The sequence below is a fragment of the Chenopodium album genome, chromosome 16 (assembly GCF_948465745.1).
Source record: "Chenopodium album chromosome 16, dcCheAlbu1.1, whole genome shotgun sequence".
Lineage (NCBI taxonomy): Eukaryota > Viridiplantae > Streptophyta > Magnoliopsida > Caryophyllales > Amaranthaceae > Chenopodium > Chenopodium album.
The window spans coordinates 51,094,531-51,115,482 of record NC_137849.1 but is presented as its reverse complement, the minus strand read 5'-3'; the positions used below and the strand labels follow the sequence as shown (position 1 = coordinate 51,115,482).

At 35.0% G+C, this 20,952-nt stretch overlaps 1 protein-coding gene and 2 pseudogenes across 1 annotated transcript; all 3 read left to right on the top strand.

Annotated features, from left to right (window-relative positions):
* Nucleotides 1-541: 541 nt before the first annotated feature.
* On the top strand, nucleotides 542-3,272 carry LOC145585892 (G-type lectin S-receptor-like serine/threonine-protein kinase At1g34300 pseudogene; annotated as a pseudogene).
* A 4,247-nt stretch (nucleotides 3,273-7,519) lies between these two features.
* On the top strand, nucleotides 7,520-10,434 carry LOC145585891 (G-type lectin S-receptor-like serine/threonine-protein kinase At1g34300 pseudogene; annotated as a pseudogene).
* A 4,927-nt stretch (nucleotides 10,435-15,361) lies between these two features.
* Nucleotides 15,362-19,752, top strand: LOC145585890 (protein DETOXIFICATION 54-like). Its single transcript, XM_081642600.1, has 3 exons — nucleotides 15,362-15,687; nucleotides 15,831-16,718; nucleotides 18,991-19,752. Exons 1-3 carry the CDS (start codon nucleotides 15,634-15,636, stop codon nucleotides 19,570-19,572), a joined length of 1,524 nt encoding a protein of 507 aa, XP_081498726.1. The 5' UTR covers nucleotides 15,362-15,633; the 3' UTR covers nucleotides 19,573-19,752.
* Nucleotides 19,753-20,952: the final 1,200 nt, after the last annotated feature.

Here is a 20,952-nt window from a genome sequence, read left to right as displayed (position 1 = left end):
TATGTATTGGATTATATTAGAACACACGAAAAACATTGCACACTTAAATTAACATATAATCGGGTCTATGCAACATTTTGAAATTATTGTACTACTATTAAAAAAATTAAAGAAAGGAACACAAGGATATTTAGAAATTTAGAATAGTCAAAAGAAGGTTCCCCACGGTCTTGAAAAGTCTCACTTCTAAAATTCCATCACCTTCTTCTTACTCTGATTTCCATTTCCCGCTATAATTGTCAACAAAATAAACAGAATATCTGAGAAAACAAACAAAACATTTTAGTCCTTTTTTATGGCTTGTTTTCCCTTTGCCTCGAGTACTACCACCCTTTTTCCCTTCAAATTCAACAACAGGATATATTTTGGCAAATGTCGCTGTCGAGACCTCAAATTAAATCCCGTCTACATTACTGTTACTATCTTCCTTGTACGAGTAGCTCTCTATACATCAAAAAACAGCTGGGCTCATTAATGCAAGATTAAATGCTGAATTGATACTTCTTGTGATTGAGGAACCAACTTTTCGAAAACATAAAAATGAATATTAGAAAATTTCTGATTTTTTTATCCTCTGTTTTTCACTCCATTATTATCATCATCCTCTGTTTTTGCAGCTGATATCCTTCCAGGCTCTTCACTTTATGCTTCAAAAAAAAAACCAAAAATGGTCATCACCCAGAAATACTTTCTCTCTCCTCTTTCTTCCGATTACTCCGATCACTTTCTCTCTCTGCATTGCATATGGAGGATCCGTTTCAATCTGGGAACCCGCCGGAAAAACCGACGGAAATTCCTCTTTTAATTTCCTTCCCGATGGAAATCTCCGGCTAGTCAACGGCTCCGGCGAAGTTTTATGGCAATCAAACACTACCCATCTAGGAATTACTCATGCTACCCTTGAAGATTCTGGTAATTTCGTCCTTAAAAATGGTTCTGTTTCAGTGTGGCATTCTTTCGAACACCTTAAGGACACTCTTGTTCCTTCTCAAAATTTCACTGTTTCTGATGTTTTAACTTCTGGGTTGTGCTCTTTTAGTCTTGATAGAAGTGGGAATTTAACATTGAAGTGGAATAACAGCATTTTATATTGGAATTATGGGGTGAAATCGAATAATTCTGTTATTTCCAATTTGACAAACCCTAGTTTATCAATTAAGCAAAATGGGATTTTGTCTCTTTATGATCCTAATTTGTCTAGTCCAATCAACATGGCTTACAGTAGTGATTTTGATGATGGTAATGAATTTAGATTCTTTAAGTTGGATAGTGATGGAAATGTAAGAACTTATAGTGTTAGCAATGGAATTACTACTGTTAAATGGACTGGAATTAATGATCAATGTGAGGTTTTTGGGTACTGTGGGAATATTGGAATTTGCACTTACAATGTGACTGGTGATCCTACTTGTTCTTGTCCGTCAAAGAATTTCCTTTTCGTTGATCCTACTGATAGTAGGAAAGGCTGTAAGAGGAAGGTTGAGATCAAAGATTGTCCCGGGACTGAGACCGTGTTACCTATGAATCATACTCGATTCTTGACCTATCCACCGGAATCATCTGCTGAACAATTTATTTTAGGTACTACAGCCTGTAGGTTGAATTGTCTTTCAGGCAGTGTTTGTGTTGCCTCTTCTGTCTTGGCTGATGGTACAGGATACTGTTATATCAAAACATCAGGTTTTGTTAGCGGATATCAGTCTCTACGATCCCTGGAAGTTCATTCGTGAAGGTTTATGGACCAATTGAGCCAAACCCGCCTATGACACTAGAGGGATCAGGCAATTCTACTAGTTGGAAGCTGCATTCTTGGATAATTGTTGTTCTTGCTTCTTTAGGTACATTGGTTGGGTTATTCATATTAGGTGGTGTCATTTGGTGGACTTATTTTAGGAATAATCCCAAGTTTGGTGGGTTTTCTCCTCATTATGCACTCCTCGAGTATGCATCTGGGACTCCTGTGCAACTTTCATACAAGGATCTTAAAAGGGTAACCAAAGGGTTCAAGGAGAAACTTGGGGCTGGGGGATTCGGAGCTGTTTACAAAGGAAGTCTTTACAACAACATGGCTGTTGCGGTGAAGCAACTTGAGGGTATCGAGCAGGGAGAGAAGCAGTTTAGGATGGAAGTCGCGACTATCAGTAGCACCACTTGAATCTGGTGAGGCTGATTGGTTTTTGCTCTGAAGGCCGTCACAGGCTGCTAGTCTACGAGTTCATGAAAAATGGTTCACTAGATAAGTTCCTTTTTGTAGGGGAAAATCAATCCTTTAACTTGAATTGGGAGCAAAGGTTCAACATTGCAGTTGGCACTGCAAGAGGGATTACTTACCTTCATGAAGAATGCCGTGATTGTATAGTTCATTGTGACATAAAGCCGGAGAACATTCTCTTAGATGATAATCTCAATGCCAAAGTTTCCGACTTTGGACTTGCAAAGCTCATCAACCAGAAAGAACAACAAACTCACAAGCTTACAACCTTCAGAGGGACAAGAGGATATTTGGGGCCAGAATGGCTTGCTAATCTGCCAATTACATCGAAATCTGATGTCTACAGCTTTGGGATGGTTTTATTAGAGATTGTCAGTGGTAGGAGAAACTTTGAAGTTTCAGTGGACACAAACATGACAAAATTTTCCAGTTGGGCCTATGAAGAGCTCGAGAAGGGTAATATAATGAACATAGTCGATAAGAGGCTAGGTGAAGAGTTCGATATGGAGCAAGCTAGGAGAGCTCTTCTAGTAAGCTTTTGGTGCATCCAACAGCAACCATCTCATAGGCCGGTGATGGGGAAAGCAGTGCAGATGCTTGAAGGAGCTATACCTGTCGAAAATCCGCCTCCTTTGAGTACTAATGAGGAAGGTTTAGTGGATTTATGTACTAGCATTTGTGTGAGTACCAGCATTGGTGCGTCTTCATCAGTGCAAAAATCCTTTGGCTCTGCAGTAGATCTGGAACGTCCTTCCTCTTCCCTTCTACAGGAAGAAAATGATTTGAACAGATGAATTACATAGTATCACACTTCGCATTATCTAGGACTTTGCAGCTATGTATGCAGTTTGATGACGGTGCTGCAGCCTTGTTTGTTGTAAATTTTGTAGATTATTATTCATGATTAATGATGTATGTATTAGTGTATTTACCAAATATTTAATTGTTTGTATTATCTCCGGTTAGTATTATATGCAACTTTGTTGTAATATTTGTGACATATAAAAAATTCCAAAGTTACATATGATACGAACCGGATATAGTATTATTTTTCACTTTTTCCCCTACACTTTCACACAACCTTACCACCAATACATTTATTTTGTTATAGAATTAAGAATATATTCGAACAAGAAACCTCAACAAGTTAGTTCTAATAGCACAAAATTACCAATAGAAACTTTGAGATGTGCACACGACGCGTTTAAGGTGGGTCTAAGTACGTGCTGGATACGAGACATGTCCTTGTAGAATAGACAATGCTACCCACATAAGTCACATAGAACGTCAGGATGAATGGAAGCTTGGCCTTGTTATACTGCACTTTGGCATTAGCCTATAACAATACACTTTGCCTGAGAATATTCTTCATATTTTGGCTTAGGCTGTGTTGGACGAGTTAAAAAATTGTAACCCGTCATTATCTTACTAACATCTTAGTACGTAACAAAGCTGTTAATAATTATTCATACTCCGTATTTCGTATAAGCCACGAACTTCTACCGTATATTTTTCACTTTTGACTGGAAATTTCAGAAATTGCAGTGATTCTTAAAAAATCAACTAAGAAAATTCTGAAATTCTGAAATTTTGAAGGAAGAAATTGGAAATGTAGAACATTGGAATTTTCTTTTCCTAACTTCCTAGTCAGCCCCAACAACAAGAAATTGCGACAGATTATTGTTAAAAGAAAGTACTGTAATAAATTAGGGGCCAAGAAATAATTAATAAGGGAAAGTAATGAATTTATGTGTGATATGATGTTTGGTGAAATGTGTAACTACGTTGTCAAGTTGCTAATCAAAAGATGAAAGTGATACACATACACAGTTGGTGTACTTGCATAAAGTCAATAAATATGGCTCCACCAGCTTGCCCCGGTTTAGGGTAAAAAAAAAACTCAAAATACGCAAGATATTAGGTGAGTCTGTTTTACCGGTGAGTCTCCACCCACTTAAAAACTACATATTACATATATCTACTATTCTGAGTTGGCAGTATGAAATTTTCAAAATCTTTAAGTAATGTCTAAATTTTAAAAGTCTAATAACTTATTTCCTTCTCACCATTAGGCTCGACTTACATATATAATACTTTCTCTTAATAATCTTTATGTCATTATGGTTCCACACTTCTGGCAGCTTGTCCTAATTCATGGAAAATAGTTTGTTTTACCCACTTTTTTAGTATCCAATTTCATGAAAGGATACTAAAGGGCTCGTTTGGTTGAATGTAGGAATTGCAAATTCCTTGGAAAGTTAGGGCCTGTTCACATTTACTTAATTTCAGTTCAGTTCCAATCAGTTCAGTTCAGTTCAGTTCAGCTCTTAATTTCCCTCTCACATAAAATATTCATTTCAGCTCAATTCAGTTCAGTTCCAATCAGTCCAGTTCAGTTCAGTTCAGCTTCAATCAATTCAGTTCAGTTCAGTTCAGTAAATATGAACAAGCCCTTAATTTCCCATGAAATTGAACTTCTTAGGAAATTCTAAAAAGTATTTGGTTAACTAAGGGAAGTGGAAATTATCATGGGAAGTTCCACTTACCTAGATCCCCCTAGGTAATTAACTTTCCCCATTTTGTGGAAAATGGAATTTGTTAACCAAACAACTTCAGGAAGTGTTTGGGAATCAACATTTCATTTCAAATTCTTCATTTCAAATCCGGGAATCGAAATACTAGTATTCAATTCCAAATATACTGTTGGAACACCATAGAATTTTAAATTCATGATTTTTTTTTCTATGTTGTTTGGTAAAATTATGGAAGTCCAATTCCACAACTTGAATCGTTTAACAAATTTTTTTAAAAAAGAATAAAAATAGAACACATCTCAAATTTAAATCTCAAGCACAATCATGTTTCCTCAGTATAACAAAATATGAACATTTCGATCAATTTTTTGGGAAAAGTTATGAACCCTAACTTTAGAATCCCAAAACAATTTTTTTTAAACAAGGTACCAAATCCAATTGAGATTTTGTATGTACGTCTACTTTGAGGTATCAATCTGCATCCCTCAAATTCCTCCAATTAGAAGTGCGTCGGTGATGGTGAAAGATTGGTGACTTGAATGCGACGGCGGCAAACATTGATGTTGTGGTGGTGGTTGCTAAAACTAATGTCATCATGGTGGTGGAATTATGATGGTGGTTATGAAGGAAAGAGATTAATAGAGTAGAATGAGAGATTGAGGAGAGAGAAAGAGCACAAATTGCAAATACTGTCTTTTCGAAGAAGAAACAATCAATGTATGAAAGCAGAGACCTCATGGAATTTCAAATGACTGGTTATTATTTGTCATTTCCAATTAATCTTTTTATAAGCTATTTCTGATTATCTTAGAATTTGAGCAAATTCTATCATTTCAAATTCTTAGCTCTCCAAACAATGGAATTAGCCCAATTCTAGAATTTGAAATGAAATTATAGAATCCAAACAGAACATCAAAGAATTTCAATTCCTAGGATTCTCAACTTCTCATATTTTTCTTTAGCAACCAAACAACCCCTAAAAAATTTTAACACACAATGAATATAATTATTGATCAAAATTTTTTCTTGAAAGGGAAGTTTATAAAAAAGACTTTTGTTAGTGTAATATTTGAGGATTAAATTTATTTGATAGAGAAGACTTTCATTTGATTTTATGTATTAAAGACTTCAAAGTATACTTTAAGTCTGTAAGCTCACATAATTGGAATGAGCTTTTCTCATACTTCAATTAAAAATTTGTACTCCATAAGACCATATCTCTTAGTTTTAAAATTTTCTTCATTTATCATAATACAATTATCAATATACAAATCATTTTAACAATTTAACACACCGAGTTTGAACAATTATCAATAACCAAGCATAAAATAAATATGGAAAATTTTCTAACAATCATATTATATATAAGTCAACTACGAGTATAAAAATATTACAGTAGAACTTAATTCGCTTTTAAAAGGAAATTTTTTTTTTGTTTATTCACTAACATACATTAGTTTTAGTAGCGTCCATTGAATCATACTTGAATATGCGTTCCCCACTCCACTAAAAAAGTTTTGGACAACAATTCAACAAATCTTCTGTTGAGCTAGCTATTGTATTTAGTTATTGTTTGGGCTTATGTTTTAGCCCGATCTTAGGTTGTATAAATATACCCTTATACGTAATACACAAACCAAGGATTCACATTCTTGACATGGTATCAGGCCAAAACCTCAAAAACCCTATTTTTTAACAAATTGAAAACACCAAAACAGAGCAGAACACTCTGCCAATTTGACGCACGATCACCTTCATCAATGGAGGAAGGGAAAATCAATCCTGCTTCACCGTATTACCTCGGTGTTGGTGATCAGCCCGGAAACTTGATTACTCACGTAATCTTGACAGGAGATAATTATTTGGCATGGTCGAGGGCTATAACTTTGTCTCTGCGATCTCGCCGGAAATTTGTGTTTGTTGATGGAACCATCACCAAACCCACCGAGAAGAAGAAATTACTTGATTGGGAAACCGTCAATTCGATGCTTGTTTCCTGGTTATTGCGCTCAATGGATTCCAACGTGGCTGCTTCAATCCCGTACTTTGAGGAGGCTAACTCATCAAAACTAGGTTCTTTTCCAAACAAAACCTCATATGGTGTCTTATTTTGTAATAAACGAGATGGTGTACGATTAATCAAATAAACCGCCCCAAGAACACATTCACCCCAAAAACCAATAGGCAAATTCCCTTGGAACATCAAAGCACGCCCCACATTCAATATATGCTGATGTTTTCTTTCCACCCGGCCATTTTGTTGAGGTGTCCCAACACAAGAAGTTTGAAAAATAATGCCATGTTCATTGAAATATGGAAGCATGCAATTAAATTCGGTTCCATTGTCGCTCCTCACCAATTTTACATTTGTTTAAAATTGACGCTCAATCATAGCAAAAAATGACAAGAATGCGGAATAAACTTCAGTTTTGGAATTCAACAAATAAACCCAAACACCTCGTGAAAAATCATCCACTAGAGTCAAAAAATAATGTGCACCACAAGAAGAGGGAGTTTTATATGACCCCCACAGATCACAATGAATCAATTCAAAAATACGACTAGCTTTGCTATCACTATTAGGAAAAGAGTCCCGAGATTGTTTAGTTGGGCATTTGTGATTTGCATGCTCCAACTTGAGGGGGGGTGTTGAGCTAGCTATTGTATTTAGCTATTGCTTGGGCTTATGTTTTAGCCCGATCTTAGGTTGTATAAATATACCCTTATACGTAATACACAAACCGATTCACATTCTTGACATCTTCGCCTATGAAAAATCATCCATTATACAAGTAGATATTTGACAGCATTTGTTGACTTGTTCTTTCTACAGTCATACTATCTGGTCTACTTACCGTGTCAAAAATGCTAAAACTCTCAAATTCAATTCAATACTTATTAACCCAGAAATTCATTTGCAAATCCAAACCCAAATCTAAATAAATACTTATATACCCAAATCAATTTGGAACAAAATCTTAAATTTCCCAAATAAAAATGAAGCAAAATCTTACAATTTCTTCAACATTCATCTTCATCTTCTTCTTCTTCACTCTTTCAGCTTCTGCAGATATTCCACTGGGTTCAACTCTTTCAGCTTCAACCCCAAATCAAACATGGCCTTCTCCAAACAATTCTTTCTCTCTCCGATTTCTCCCTTTAAATTCTTCCTCTTTCTCTCTCTCAATCACCTATGATTCTCTTCCTATTTGGTCTATTTCCGCCGTCGCTGACTCCGCCGCAACTTTCTCGTTTCTCGCCGACGGGAATCTCCGACTGCTTTCCGGCGCCGGTAATCTGTTGTGGCAGTCGAATACTTCGAATTCCGGCGTTTCCCATGCTACCCTTGATGATTCTGGTAATTTTTCCCTCAAAAATCGGTCTAATTCGGTTGTTTGGTCTACTTTTGATCATCCCACTGATACTATTGTCCCATCTCAGAATTTTAATGTTGGGATGGTTTTATCATCTGGGTTGTATTCATTTACTTTGAATAGAACTGGGAATTTAACTTTACAGTGGAATAAAGATATTGTTTATTGGAGTTTAGGGTTGAATGATACTGTTAGTAGTAATTTGAGTAACCCTAGATTACAGCTTCAATCAATTGGGATTTTGTCACTTTATGATGGTAATTTAACTGGTTCTGTGATTATGGCTTATGGGAGTGATTATGCTGAATCTGGGGATATTTTGAGGTTTTTAAGGTTGGATAATGATGGGAATTTGAGGATTTATAGTTCTAGTAAAGGTAGTGGGAGTGCTACTGTGAGATGGACTGCTGTTAGTGATCAATGTCAGGTTTTTGGGTATTGTGGGAATATGGGAATTTGTAGTTACAATGATACCAGTCTTGTGTGTGGTTGCCCGTCGGAGAATTTCGTTTCGGTTGATCCGAATGATAGTAGGAAAGGGTGTAAGTTGAAGAGGGAGATTAAGGATTGTCCTGGGAGTGTCGCGATGTTGCAGATGGAGCATACTAAGTTCCTGACGTATGCTCCTGAGACTTTGAATGATGTTTACTTTGTGGGTATTTCGGCTTGTAGGGGTAATTGTCTTTCGGGTAGTTCTTGTGTGGCTTCAACTACTTTAGCTGATGGATCGGGGCAGTGTTATATTAAGACATCGAGTTTTGTGAGTGGATATGAGTCTGCAGCTCTACCTAGCACCTCGTATGTGAAGGTTTGTGCCCCAGCCGAACCAAATGCCCCTCCTTCCTCTGATGACGGAGGAGGAAAGGAGAAGCTGCAAGGTTGGATCATTGCAGTGGTTGTTCTAGGCACCCTTGTTGGATTGATACTATTAGAAGGAAGTCTGTGGTGGTGGTGCTGTAGAAAGAGTCCTAAGTTTGGAGGTTTGTCAGCTCAATATGCCCTTCTCGAATATGCATCAGGTGCACCTGTACAGTTTTCATACAAAGACCTCCAGCAGGCTACAAGGAACTTCAAGGAGAAGCTTGGTGCAGGAGGTTTTGGGGCGGTTTACAAGGGCATCCTTGCCAATAGAACTGTCGCTGCAGTGAAGCAGCTTGAAGGTATTGAACAGGGGGAAAAACAATTTAGAATGGAGGTTGCTACGATCAGTAGCACCCATCATTTGAATTTGGTTAGGTTGATAGGCTTTTGCTCTGAGGGGAAACATAGGCTTCTGGTTTACGAGTTCATGAAAAATGGCTCTCTTGATAGTTTCCTCTTTGCAACAAAGGATGAATCAGAAAGACTCTTAAGTTGGGAGCATCGGTTCAATATCGCCCTCGGAACTGCAAGAGGAATTACTTATCTTCATGAGGAATGTCGGGATTGCATTGTACACTGTGATATAAAGCCAGAAAACATTCTCTTAGATGATAACTACAATGCCAAAGTTTCAGACTTTGGCCTTGCAAAGCTTGTAAACCCAAAAGACCATAGATACCGCACCCTCACAAGTGTAAGAGGTACAAGAGGATATTTGGCACCTGAATGGCTTGCTAATCTTCCAATAACTTCAAAATCTGATGTTTATAGTTTTGGTATGGTGTTGTTGGAGATAGTGAGTGGCAGAAGAAACTTTGAAGTGTCAAACGAAACAGACAGGAAGAAGTTCTCTATTTGGGCATATGAGGAGTTTGAGAAGGGAAAGGTGAGAAATATACTAGACAGGAGGCTTGCTGACTTTGCTGTGGATGTGGATCAAGTGACAAGAGCAATTCAAGTTAGCTTTTGGTGTATACAAGAGCAGCCATCTCAAAGGCCTATGATGGGTAAAGTTGTGCAGATGTTGGAAGGGATTATGGCGATTGAAAAGCCTCCGGCCCCAAAGGCAGCCCCGGAAGGTTCAATCAGCGGGACTAGCTTGAATATGAGCGGTAGTATTAGCGCTCTTTCCACATTTGCCACTTCAGCCCCTGGTCCCTCGTCGTCATCCTCATTCCAAACTCCTTTAGCTCAATCTTCTATGAGTGTGGAGAGGCATACTTCATCCCTTATTTCTAGAGAGACAACCTCATAATCACTGAGTGTTTTTGTTACTCATGTAAGATGTATGACAGTAGTTAAAATCCCATTATAACTTAAGTTGTTGTAAATTGTGGAAGTTCTGTAATTATCCTTGTGTCCGAGTTAATTGCTCTGTTCGCTTTGTGTAAATCTTCAATACAACCAAGTTGTTGATGGGATCAATATCAAATTATCAATGGTAATGCATTATAACTTGAAAACAGTTGTGCAATTTTTTAAGTAGTGCTCCCTTCATGTTTATTTAAGTGTTAAACTCACCAATTATTTATTTAAGTGTTAAACTCACCAATTATCAAATGTGAACTTAATTTTGTCCACCACAATCATTGTTTTTAATAAACTATTATCCCACAATTTTTCTTTCACATCTATGAGTAAGTCAATTAAATTGCATAAAATTATACACTGTTCACTTTATTTTATTTAAAAAAAAAAAAAAAAAAAAAAAACGAGGGTCATTCACTTTAATAACTACTGTAATTATTTATTTATTTATTTTTATTTTTTTTTTGACAAAAAATAACACTGTAATTAACTAGTGTATTAATTCATCTTGTAACATAATTGCATCCTTCATCATCAAGCCTGAAGTTTCTGAATTTCATCTCTTTTCCCCTCTTTCTCTCTCCTCTCTACCCTTTCCAGTTTGGGTTATAAATTAATCAGACTCATTTCATCCATATGGTCGATTTCTCCATTCAACCAGCTTCTAAGGTTAGATATCTTTATTTTTTATCATAGAATATCAATTTCTCAATCTAGGGTTTATCGTTAATTATATTCAATTTAGGGTTTGGTTTGTATAACCCTGCTTTAATCTCATTACAAAACCATGATTGTCTGTGATATTATTGATTGCCTTTTAACGAGTTTTGTTATCTTTGGATTGAATAGATAATTGTTTTTAATCCCCTGTTTTACAAAATTATTTTCAGAATTTGATTTATTCTGTAATTTGTATACTCAGTAATTAAGGCCCTGGTGTATGAAATTGATCATTCAATATTCAAAATTTTAATCTGCTTGTTCTTAATTGGAATCAACTAATTCACTCCAATTTAAATGTTTTACTTCCAATTTGTGATTAGTAGTTCAGTTGACGAACATGTTATTACTTGCAAGATGATAACTTTTGATGAGAATTTGTAGCATTTGAATTACAAGAAATTGGAGAAGTGTGTTGATGTTAAAAACAGTTAAAATTCACCCAATTTATCTACTTGTAGCAAAATGGATTCTGGGGAAACAAACTGCATTCTTCCTGATGATCTGTTTGAGGGTATCCTTTCAAGGCTCCCAGTGAGAGACTTGCTGCGTATGCGATGTGTCAGTAAGTCATGGTGTGCCCTCATTGACGGTTCTAGCTTCATTTCGATGCACCACCGTGCTCAATATGCCATGTGCAAAGAAAATGGGGATGTGCCTCTCCTTCTTATGAAGCGCTCATCTGCAGTAATAAATGACTCAAGCCAATGGTATCTTCTCTCTAAACAACAAGGGGATGACATTGTATTGAATTTGAATTCTGATCTAGAACGTGATAAAAATTCTGTTTTCACAATGGATCCCTCCTATAGAGAAGAGGAAGTTATTTGTAGAGGCAGTGCAAATGGTGTCATTTGTCTTGAACTTTGGTGCACCCGTCAAGATTTGATAAGTCAAGATTGGATGAGTGTTAATATTAGTTGTTGCTTATGGAATCCGGCCACAAGAGATTTTAGGATGATTGCCTATCCTGATGCACCAGATCTTGATCTTCAATATGAATGCACTGTTGTGGTAGTAGGTTTTATGTTTCATTCAGTGTAATGATTTGAAGATTATGACTAGAACTCGTATTGTGTCATCTGACATAGGATTAGCATACGATATTTACTCACTGAACACCAACTCTTGGAAGAGACTTGAGCCGCCATTGTTATTGGGTTGTCTTGGCAATATTTAAAATCCTATTATGGATTCATGCATAAATGGTGTTTATTATTGGATTGCCAATGCCTTCGGAAGTCATATGCACCCTAAGCTAGCTCAGCATCATGGGTCTTGGGTCCTATCATTTAACATGAGCACTGAGCTTTTTAAATTTTCTGATCTTCCTGAAGTGGATTGGGATTTTCTATCTGGCCCTTCTGACACAGAGTATGATATTGGGTTGTACAAGGAATGTCTCGCGGTATATGTCACCCGCAGATCTCATCCGGAGTTAGTGGGTAGCTTTTACATCTGGGTAGCCACTGAATTTGATGATGACTTTGGAGTCCCATTGGCATGGCAGTGTTTGTTCTCTTCCAGACCATTTTCTAAACTTTATGGTGTTATGGCTGCGCGAATGGATGGTGATCTGCTGCTCCTCATCGATGGTGATCTGTACCTTTATAATCCCGCAACAGACAATATCTCAAGTTTTGGTATAAGAGTTAATTTTTGTCACAGATATGTGGTGAGCTTGTTCCCTTTATTGAGGAGGGTTATCCAGAATTAAGCTCATCTTTGTATGTTGGTGGTTTCTAAGAACATTTGTGGTTACTCAGGTTTAGAGTATGATTTTGTTTCAAATTGTGTTTTGGATTGTATTATACAATAAAATTACTGGCTTTTTTGTATTATAATCAGTAGTAATGTTGGTGCCTTAAATTATTGCAAGAGTAGTCTTATCTTCAATGTTACCCTTTTCATATTGATATTTTAAGTTCATGTGTTAGCTTCAAATGTATCGATAACTTAAGTGCTTAGAGGTATGTACAATTTAGCTTATCTAGGCAAATAATATTTTTTTAATTTTTATTACTTCCTCCGTTTTTATTTTATTGCACCATTAGAACTTTTACATTATTCACTTAATCTTCTTTGACCATCATTTGTGATTTATACATTAGGAAGAATATAGTCATGTGGGATCTAGTTAGATTCGTATCGAACTCTACTTTTCAAATATCAAATTTTTATAATTTTTACAAAAGTATAATTGAAGATATTGATAGCTAAAGTAATGCATTGACAAGCATGAAATCTCTTATGATGCAATAAAAAAAGAACGGAGGAAGTATATATAAATTGATTAAATATGGCTAAATAATGTTTGATTAGAAAAAAATTAATAAGGTCCAACATAGATAAAAAAATTTAAATCAAACCAACTTAGCTTAGGTAAGCTGAACATAATCAGAAAGTTTCCCTTTTTCATAACTAAAAATGGGAGGGGAGGATGTGACTCCTTACCAAATTGATCAAAACAATATAATCATGAAAATGGTTATTTATTGATATATATAACTTTAAGAGATGAATTAAACATAAAACTGCCATAAACATCATCTCGGGTCTTAAACAAAACATAATTACTTGAAATTAGGGATTAATTTAATATTTACAGATTTTAATACGAATTAATATACTTTGTAGGAGTAATTTTTTTATTTTTTTATTTTATTTTATTTTTTATTTTTTTTAATGGATAATGCTATATGCAACTCTAATATACTTCTTTTTTAGTATTAAGTTGGGAATTTATCGACAATGCACGAGTAAATAGGTATAACAAATGTTTATTTATTTTTTATTGTTTTCACTTTTAGTTTCTTATATGCAGCCTTTAAGGGTTGCATATATCTTTTTCCTTTTTTTATTAAAGAATTATGAAGTACCATTTTACTATAAATAAGATACTAAGCACTTTTTATCTTAGTGATCATAATTATTCAAATAACATTTGTCGGTTGATGAAAACACACATTCTTACATATTTTAATTTCGTAATTTTATTTTTTAAAGTTTGATCTCTAATTTCAAAGTGCTTATAAAAATAATACTACCTATAAGATTGAAATTCAATCACCCGAAACGTTGTTGTCAAATCAAAAGTTGGAATGAGTATAAAATCACATTAGCATATCATTGAAGTATCAAAAATCATTCCCTTTACTTGAATTTGGCATCGATTCTATATCCCTAATGTCTAGACAATGAGGATAAAGTAATGTGCCTAGGGTGAGCTATATGTTACGCTTTATATAAGCAATTAAGCCATGAAAATTAAGAAGAAAAAACAGCCACTTTGTTATTGCTAAGATGCTGTTTTATAGTTAGTTTTCTAAATTAATTGTGCTTTGCATACCTAACCTCACCAATTAATGGATATGATTATAAGAACTTCTTATAAAATACAGTAAGGTTTAATATATAGTATATATATATAAGTATGTCATTGGATGGACCAACAAGAAATCAGCTTCGTGTCAAATAGGAATTATTTGCCGTTAAAGTTTCTTATGTTTCTTAATCTTCATTGCTAGCCTTTGGCCAAAAAAGATTCTGTCACTTCTATATTTCTATTCCTCAATTTAGATAGGCTATTTTAGTGTATATTGTATAAAGTATTGGTTTGATTAGAAATAAGATTAAATTAAGATACATTCATACCTAATTAAGCCTCGTTATCGACATGATTCATATATCAAGTGTCGTATTTATCGACATGTTTCATATATTAAGTATCATCGTGTTACTATCCAAAAAAAAACAAAAGAAAATGTTATAAACATAGTTTAATCATAACTTTGAAGTCGCTCAGGCCAATTCAACTTTTGAGAAGCTATACCACAATTTTTTTTTTTGAACGGAAGCTATACCACAATTATTATTTAATTAATTATAAAACATCACTACACTTCCTATTAGAACACAAACAACATAGCATCAACCACAAATCTATATTGCCAAGAAATTGTTTAATAGGTCATATTTTGAGCAACCTCTTGAAATTTCTCTATAGTTTTTACAGTTTACTCCATAAGCAGTAGTAATGTAGTATGTTTATTATTTTTTAAAATGAAAAGCATCCATTGCAATTTAAAAAAAATTAATGATCAAAAGAATCGTGCCTAATTATTGGTAAAGTAGATAATTAGACACTGGAAAAGATGGTGCAAAAAATGAATTGGATCATGAACCAACACAACAATATTTATTCACTCCCCAAAATTATCATCTTTACATAAAGAAAAGGAAAAAAAAAAAAAAAAAAACCTTTCACTTTTCTTTTGCTCTGTTTTTTCTTCTTCTTCATTAATCCCCCAGTCTTCACTAAGCTGTCACAGTCGCCGCCGTTTACACTCTTTTTTCTTTTCCTTTTTCTTTTTTTACAAAAAATATAAACAAAAGTCCACTCATTTTCCTCGAATTAACTGACCCCATTTTGTCAGCTATATAAACCTGATCATGCCTTAAACAACACTTCTAACTTCCACTATTTCATCTCTTTCTTTCTTTCTTCCCTCCATTTTTCCACCCTTTAATTTCTCTCTCCTCCTTAAAAAAAAAAAAAAAAAAAAAAAAAAAAAAAAAAAAAAAATCAAATCTTTAAGCTTAATTTCATATTTTCATCTTCAAAATGTCAGAAAAAGACCCTGATTTCTCCTCTCACAAATACCCTTCTTCCTCCCAGGTAAAGATTCAATCTTTATTACTCCTTTAATTCCTACTAGTGAGAATTTGTGGTCAAAGTTTTATCTCGATGATCGAAAACACACCCTTTTAGAATCATATTACTCATTTCTTCTTCTAAATTTCCTCTGTTTATTTTTGCAGGTAATAGAAGAATTAAAAGAATTATGGGGAATGGCGTTTCCAATAACAGCAATGAACTGCTTAGTATACATAAGAGCAGTAGTATCAGTTCTCTTCTTAGGAAGATTAGGAAGTTTAGAGCTTGCAGGTGGGGCCCTTTCAATAGGTTTCACCAACATAACAGGGTACTCTGTTTTAGTGGGCCTTGCTTCCGGGCTTGAGCCCGTTTGTTCACAGGCTTTCGGGTCACAAAACTGGGACCTACTTTCACTCTCTCTCCTCCGAATGATCTTCATCCTCTTCCTTGCAATCATACCCATCAGTTTCCTCTGGATCAATCTCGGCCCAATAATGATCTTTTTGGGCCAAGATAAAGAAGTTACAGCAATGGCTGCTTTGTACTGTATTTTCTCACTTCCTGATTTACTGACAAACACATTTTTACAGCCTTTGAGGGTTTATCTAAGGTCACAGCGGGTGACGAAGCCTATGATGTGGTGCACTCTGACTGCTGTGGTGTTCCACGTGCCGTTAAACTATTGGTTGGTGATGGTTCTAGAGTGGGGGGTGAAAGGGGTGGCTGTTGCTTCGGTGGTGACAAACTTGAACATGGCTGTGATGTTAGCAGGATATGTTTATTTTATGGAGGGTCAAAAAGGGAAAATGATGAAATGGTGGAGTTGGGGGGTTAAAGGGATTGGTGTTGAAGGGATAAAACCATTGATGAAATTGGCAATTCCAAGTTGTCTTGGGATTTGTTTAGAGTGGTGGTGGTATGAAATTGTTACTATTCTTTCAGGGTATTTAAGTAATCCTAAAGTTGCTGTTGCTGCTACTGGGATTATGATTCAGACTACTAGTCTTATGTATACTGTTCCTATGGCCTTGGCCGGGTGCGTTTCCGCTAGGGTAAGCTTAGCTTTTTTTTTTTTTTTACTTTTTCCCGTAATTACAGTTTTTTTTTTATTTTTTTTTTTTTATGATTTTTGTCTTTGATGGATTCATGTTTATTACTATGATGTTTTACGAGTTTTGATTAATATATAGTGTTGCACATATTGTCGTGTTTGTGTGTCATTTTATGTGTTTGGATATGGTTTTGTACGTAGTGTCGTGTTAGTGTGTCATTTCATGTGTTTGGGTGTCAATTTATGTTTTTGGGTGTGGAAAAATGTGTAGGTGTAAGGAGGGGGTGTTTTGGGATGTTTGAGGGCATTGTTCACAAAGCAGGGAACAAAAGCTCTTGTCGATCTTTTGAAAATAAAAATAAAAAGAAGCCTAGTCTCTAATTATCATTTGCTTATATAGATAAGATTTCGTACATCTAGACCTCCTTATACCAACCTCTAAATAAAATAGAATTGGATGGACGAATCAAAGTTGGTATAATTGTGTGAATAATGGTTGTTGGTATAACCAATTAAAAAAACTATGGAAAACAATGAAATTCAATGAATAAATCCATTATGCAAAATAGAAGGTTGTAGCTACTAGCTAGGGAAGAGAAGGGTTCAATGAATTCTTACTATCTTGCCCATATTTCTTTATCAATTGATACAATATGTCAGCCATTAATTATTTTGTTCAATATTGTGTACAAAATTTTAAATTATGAGAACTGAATCATATTCTTGATTAAATTTGGATGAACTGTATGAAGACTTGATCATGTTTCTTGTTTAGTGATATGATAGTTGGTTAGAGCTGAAAATCAATAATTAACAGAAGTTTGAAATTTTGTGGATTGTATAAATCAGTTTAATTAACTTAGATACGGGCAATAATGGGGAGATTAAGAAGTAATTAGTGTAGTTGAGTCTAAAGTTACTTGAAGTTGGGACCATTTTATGGTTGGGAAGAATAATTTGTGTATTGGATTAGTTTAGTATTGCATGCATGGTACTGTGCAACTTTTAGGGAACAGTTAACCGCATACTATGGTACTATAAAGCAATTAAGTTTTTTGCTTAGTCATGTTTATTGTTTATTGTGCTTATTTGTAATTTTGTTTACTTTAGCCTTGTTTAGTCTTATATAGTACCAAGTACTAGTATTATAGGAAATTGAGCAAAACCCTACATAATTTCATGGGGTTATGGTATGGACCAACTTGATATTACAAGAAATGGACATCTCTAGATTGATGGATATCTCAAGAATGTTGTTCACATGGGGACAAAGGAATTCGAGGGATGGAAAGGATATACAGATCTTGTGTCCCTATTTGTATTTCATCTTTCGGTCTTAAATGTTTAGTATTTGTCGTCTATCAAGATAGATATAATAAGGATCATTCACTTCAAATGGTTCATTCTAAGGCAATAACATGGACATGATAATAGACATATGAGACCTTAGATGAGACTTAGTAATATGATCGAAGATATGGATTAGATTGTGGGGCGATTGATGTGGTGTAGAGGAATAAAAAGTACTTCATCCATCTCAATCTAGTTATCGCGTAACTTGTTTACCAACATGATAACCAATTTTAGATAGACCGAGTACTAGGCATATTGTATGTATATTAAAAGTTCCTTGTCTTTTTATCTATTACACTTGATCCCATCAAATTTAGCATAGGTCACCCATGAAATATGGTGGAACAAAGTAAGTGAAGAAATCTCAACCAAGTACTTATATATCCCCATCCACTACTATTTGATGTGGTGACTAAACATCATAACCAACTAAAAACTAAACGAAGTGGTACAGTACTACACTTTTCTCATGTCACCCCCACAAAAATATAAGGGCACTGTTTTTTTATTTGGTAGTTAATGGACCAATTGCAGTTTATGGGAGGCTTGACGTAATGTTGTTCAATTAAGTATTGTTATAGAGAAGATCGTATCTTCTTAAAGTTTTTTCATGCTAAAATAAGCATATCAAATTTCCAACTAATCGGAGATTATCTAATATCCATATCCATGGTCTTACCTTTTGTGACTTATAATATCTTTCGATTGATATGTTACGTGTATAACTGCATATCCAATGTTGGAATGATAGTGTGACAACTGGGTACAATGTCCGGGGCACTTTTGTTATTTTTGAGGGTAACGCGTAACACAACCACCACGTAAATTGTGTTATTGGTTACAACTTGTACCAATGTACTTCGTATTATGTAATGAAGTACTCCGTAATAAATACTGAATTGGAAATAATGTTGTTGCAGGTGGGAAATGAGCTAGGAGCAGGAAAACCATACAAAGCAAGACTAGCAGCAATGGTTGCATTAGGATGTGCATTTTTGATTGGGATAATGAATGTAATATGGACAGTCGTTTTCAGAGAAAGTTGGGGTAAACTCTTTACACCTGATAATAGTGTTACTGTCCTTGTTGCCTCAGTAATGCCAATAATGGGATTATGTGAGCTAGGCAATTGTCCACAAACTACTGGCTGTGGCATCCTCCGTGGCACGGCACGCCCTGCCGTGGGGGCCCGAATCAATCTGGGGTCCTTCTACTTTGTGGGGACCCCAGTCGCAGTGGGCCTGGCTTTTGGGCTTCAGTTTGGGTTTAGTGGGCTTTGGTATGGGCTGTTGGCTGCACAGGTGGCCTGTGCTGTTTGGGTTCTGCATACTGTGTTAGGGTCTACTGATTGGGAAGCTGAGGCATTGAAGGCTATGAAGTGTTCTGAACAAGTTGAGATGAGTAGTAATAATAAATCTTGTACTAGTATTAATCAAGAAGAAAAAGTAGGGTTTTTAGATAGTGAGAAAATAGAGGGTAACAAAATTAACAATAATTTGTGATTTTGAATTTTTTTTTTTAAAAAAAAAAAAAAAAAAAAAAAAAAAAAAAAAAAAAAAAAAAACCAACTTTTGCTGTTCTTCTGTAAAGGAAGATTTGATAATGGTATTGCTGTAGGGTTATTCTCAAGTTTTGATGTGGCCCAATCTACAGAGAAGTATCTTTATTGCATTGCTTTTGTACTGCCCAAGTTTATGACCATTCAAGTGTCTTGTCTTCTATGTGGATTGATTGGTATACACAGATTTGCCTACCTTGTCTTGGTTTTTGTAAATTTCGAAACGATAAAATCGCATTATTTTATCTAAACATGTCTTATTTTGTTAACGGAGTAACGCCTTTATTGCATTAAGATTGAACCTAAATATCTCAACGTCTTATAATCATATCAACTAAGATCAACTCAAATTGATGAAAATTTTAGGTGGTGGGATGTTTATACGGACGATGTTGCAATCAAGTTTTGAATTGGTTTGGTTTTGAATACAAATATGCTGTCATTGTCTTGAATAAACTTTATGAGTAACACATATTTTAGATGGTAAAGGTCCTTTTTGCATTATATTGTCTAACATGTCTTATTATATGATTATATCATGTCACCTACATTAATCACAATCCTGAAAACATCACAAGTCTTATTTTGGCCATCGTCGTCATCATATGAAGTTGTGTCAAAATTATGAGATGTGGGACATGATAAGAGGATAGGTTTGATCTCAATTCAACTTTGAGGGGTGTACCTTGTACACATATGTAGTGCAATGTGCATTCCCTTTTCCTAGTGTTATGTGAGTACATTTTAGCGAGTGGAGGAGAATGACCTTTTAACTCTTTTACAAATTATGTGAAATTTAAGAGTTAAAATCCTACTTTGTATTATCTTATCTGAACATATCTTACGTTATCATATTACCTGTTTAAAAATATAGAATGAAAACTTTATAATGAATTTTACTTCGAAATCACTAATCCGATCTTCATAGGTGAATGAAACTTCGAATATTGATTTAAGTTGTAGTGGTAAAGCACGTTGTGTTGTAAGATGAACAAGAGAAAGGGTGTTCAAGAAGAAAGTGGATAATGGATGGGTGCGGTTGATACGTGCGATTTTAGACTCAAATTATTGTTTGATTGTGACTTCCCAATTATTTTACAAGTAGTTTACAGTGGCCTTTAGCCTTCAATTTTTATTATTTTGGTTGTAAAATGACAATGCTTTTCAACGTTGCTTTTCACCAGCAAAGCCAACTGATCATTGTCCTTTTATCATCGTTCTAAAGCAACGGACTTAAATAATCCGCCTTATTCTCCGATTGATGATTTGTCACTTATTAAAATAGCAATTGGGATAGTCTTTAGAATGTACGAGTAACAAACTA

What these genes read in the sequence shown, in the direction of transcription:
- LOC145585890 (XM_081642600.1), top strand. Translation starts at nt 15,634, where the DNA reads ATGTCAGAAAAAGACCCTGATTTCTCCTCTCACAAATACCCTTCTTCC. An exon ending in AATACCCTTCTTCCTCCCAG is followed by an intron (nt 15,688 to 15,830) that starts GTAAAGATTCAA and finishes TTATTTTTGCAG; the next exon opens with GTAATAGAAGAATTAAAAGA. An exon ending in CCGGGTGCGTTTCCGCTAGG is followed by an intron (nt 16,719 to 18,990) that starts GTAAGCTTAGCT and finishes ATGTTGTTGCAG; the next exon opens with GTGGGAAATGAGCTAGGAGC.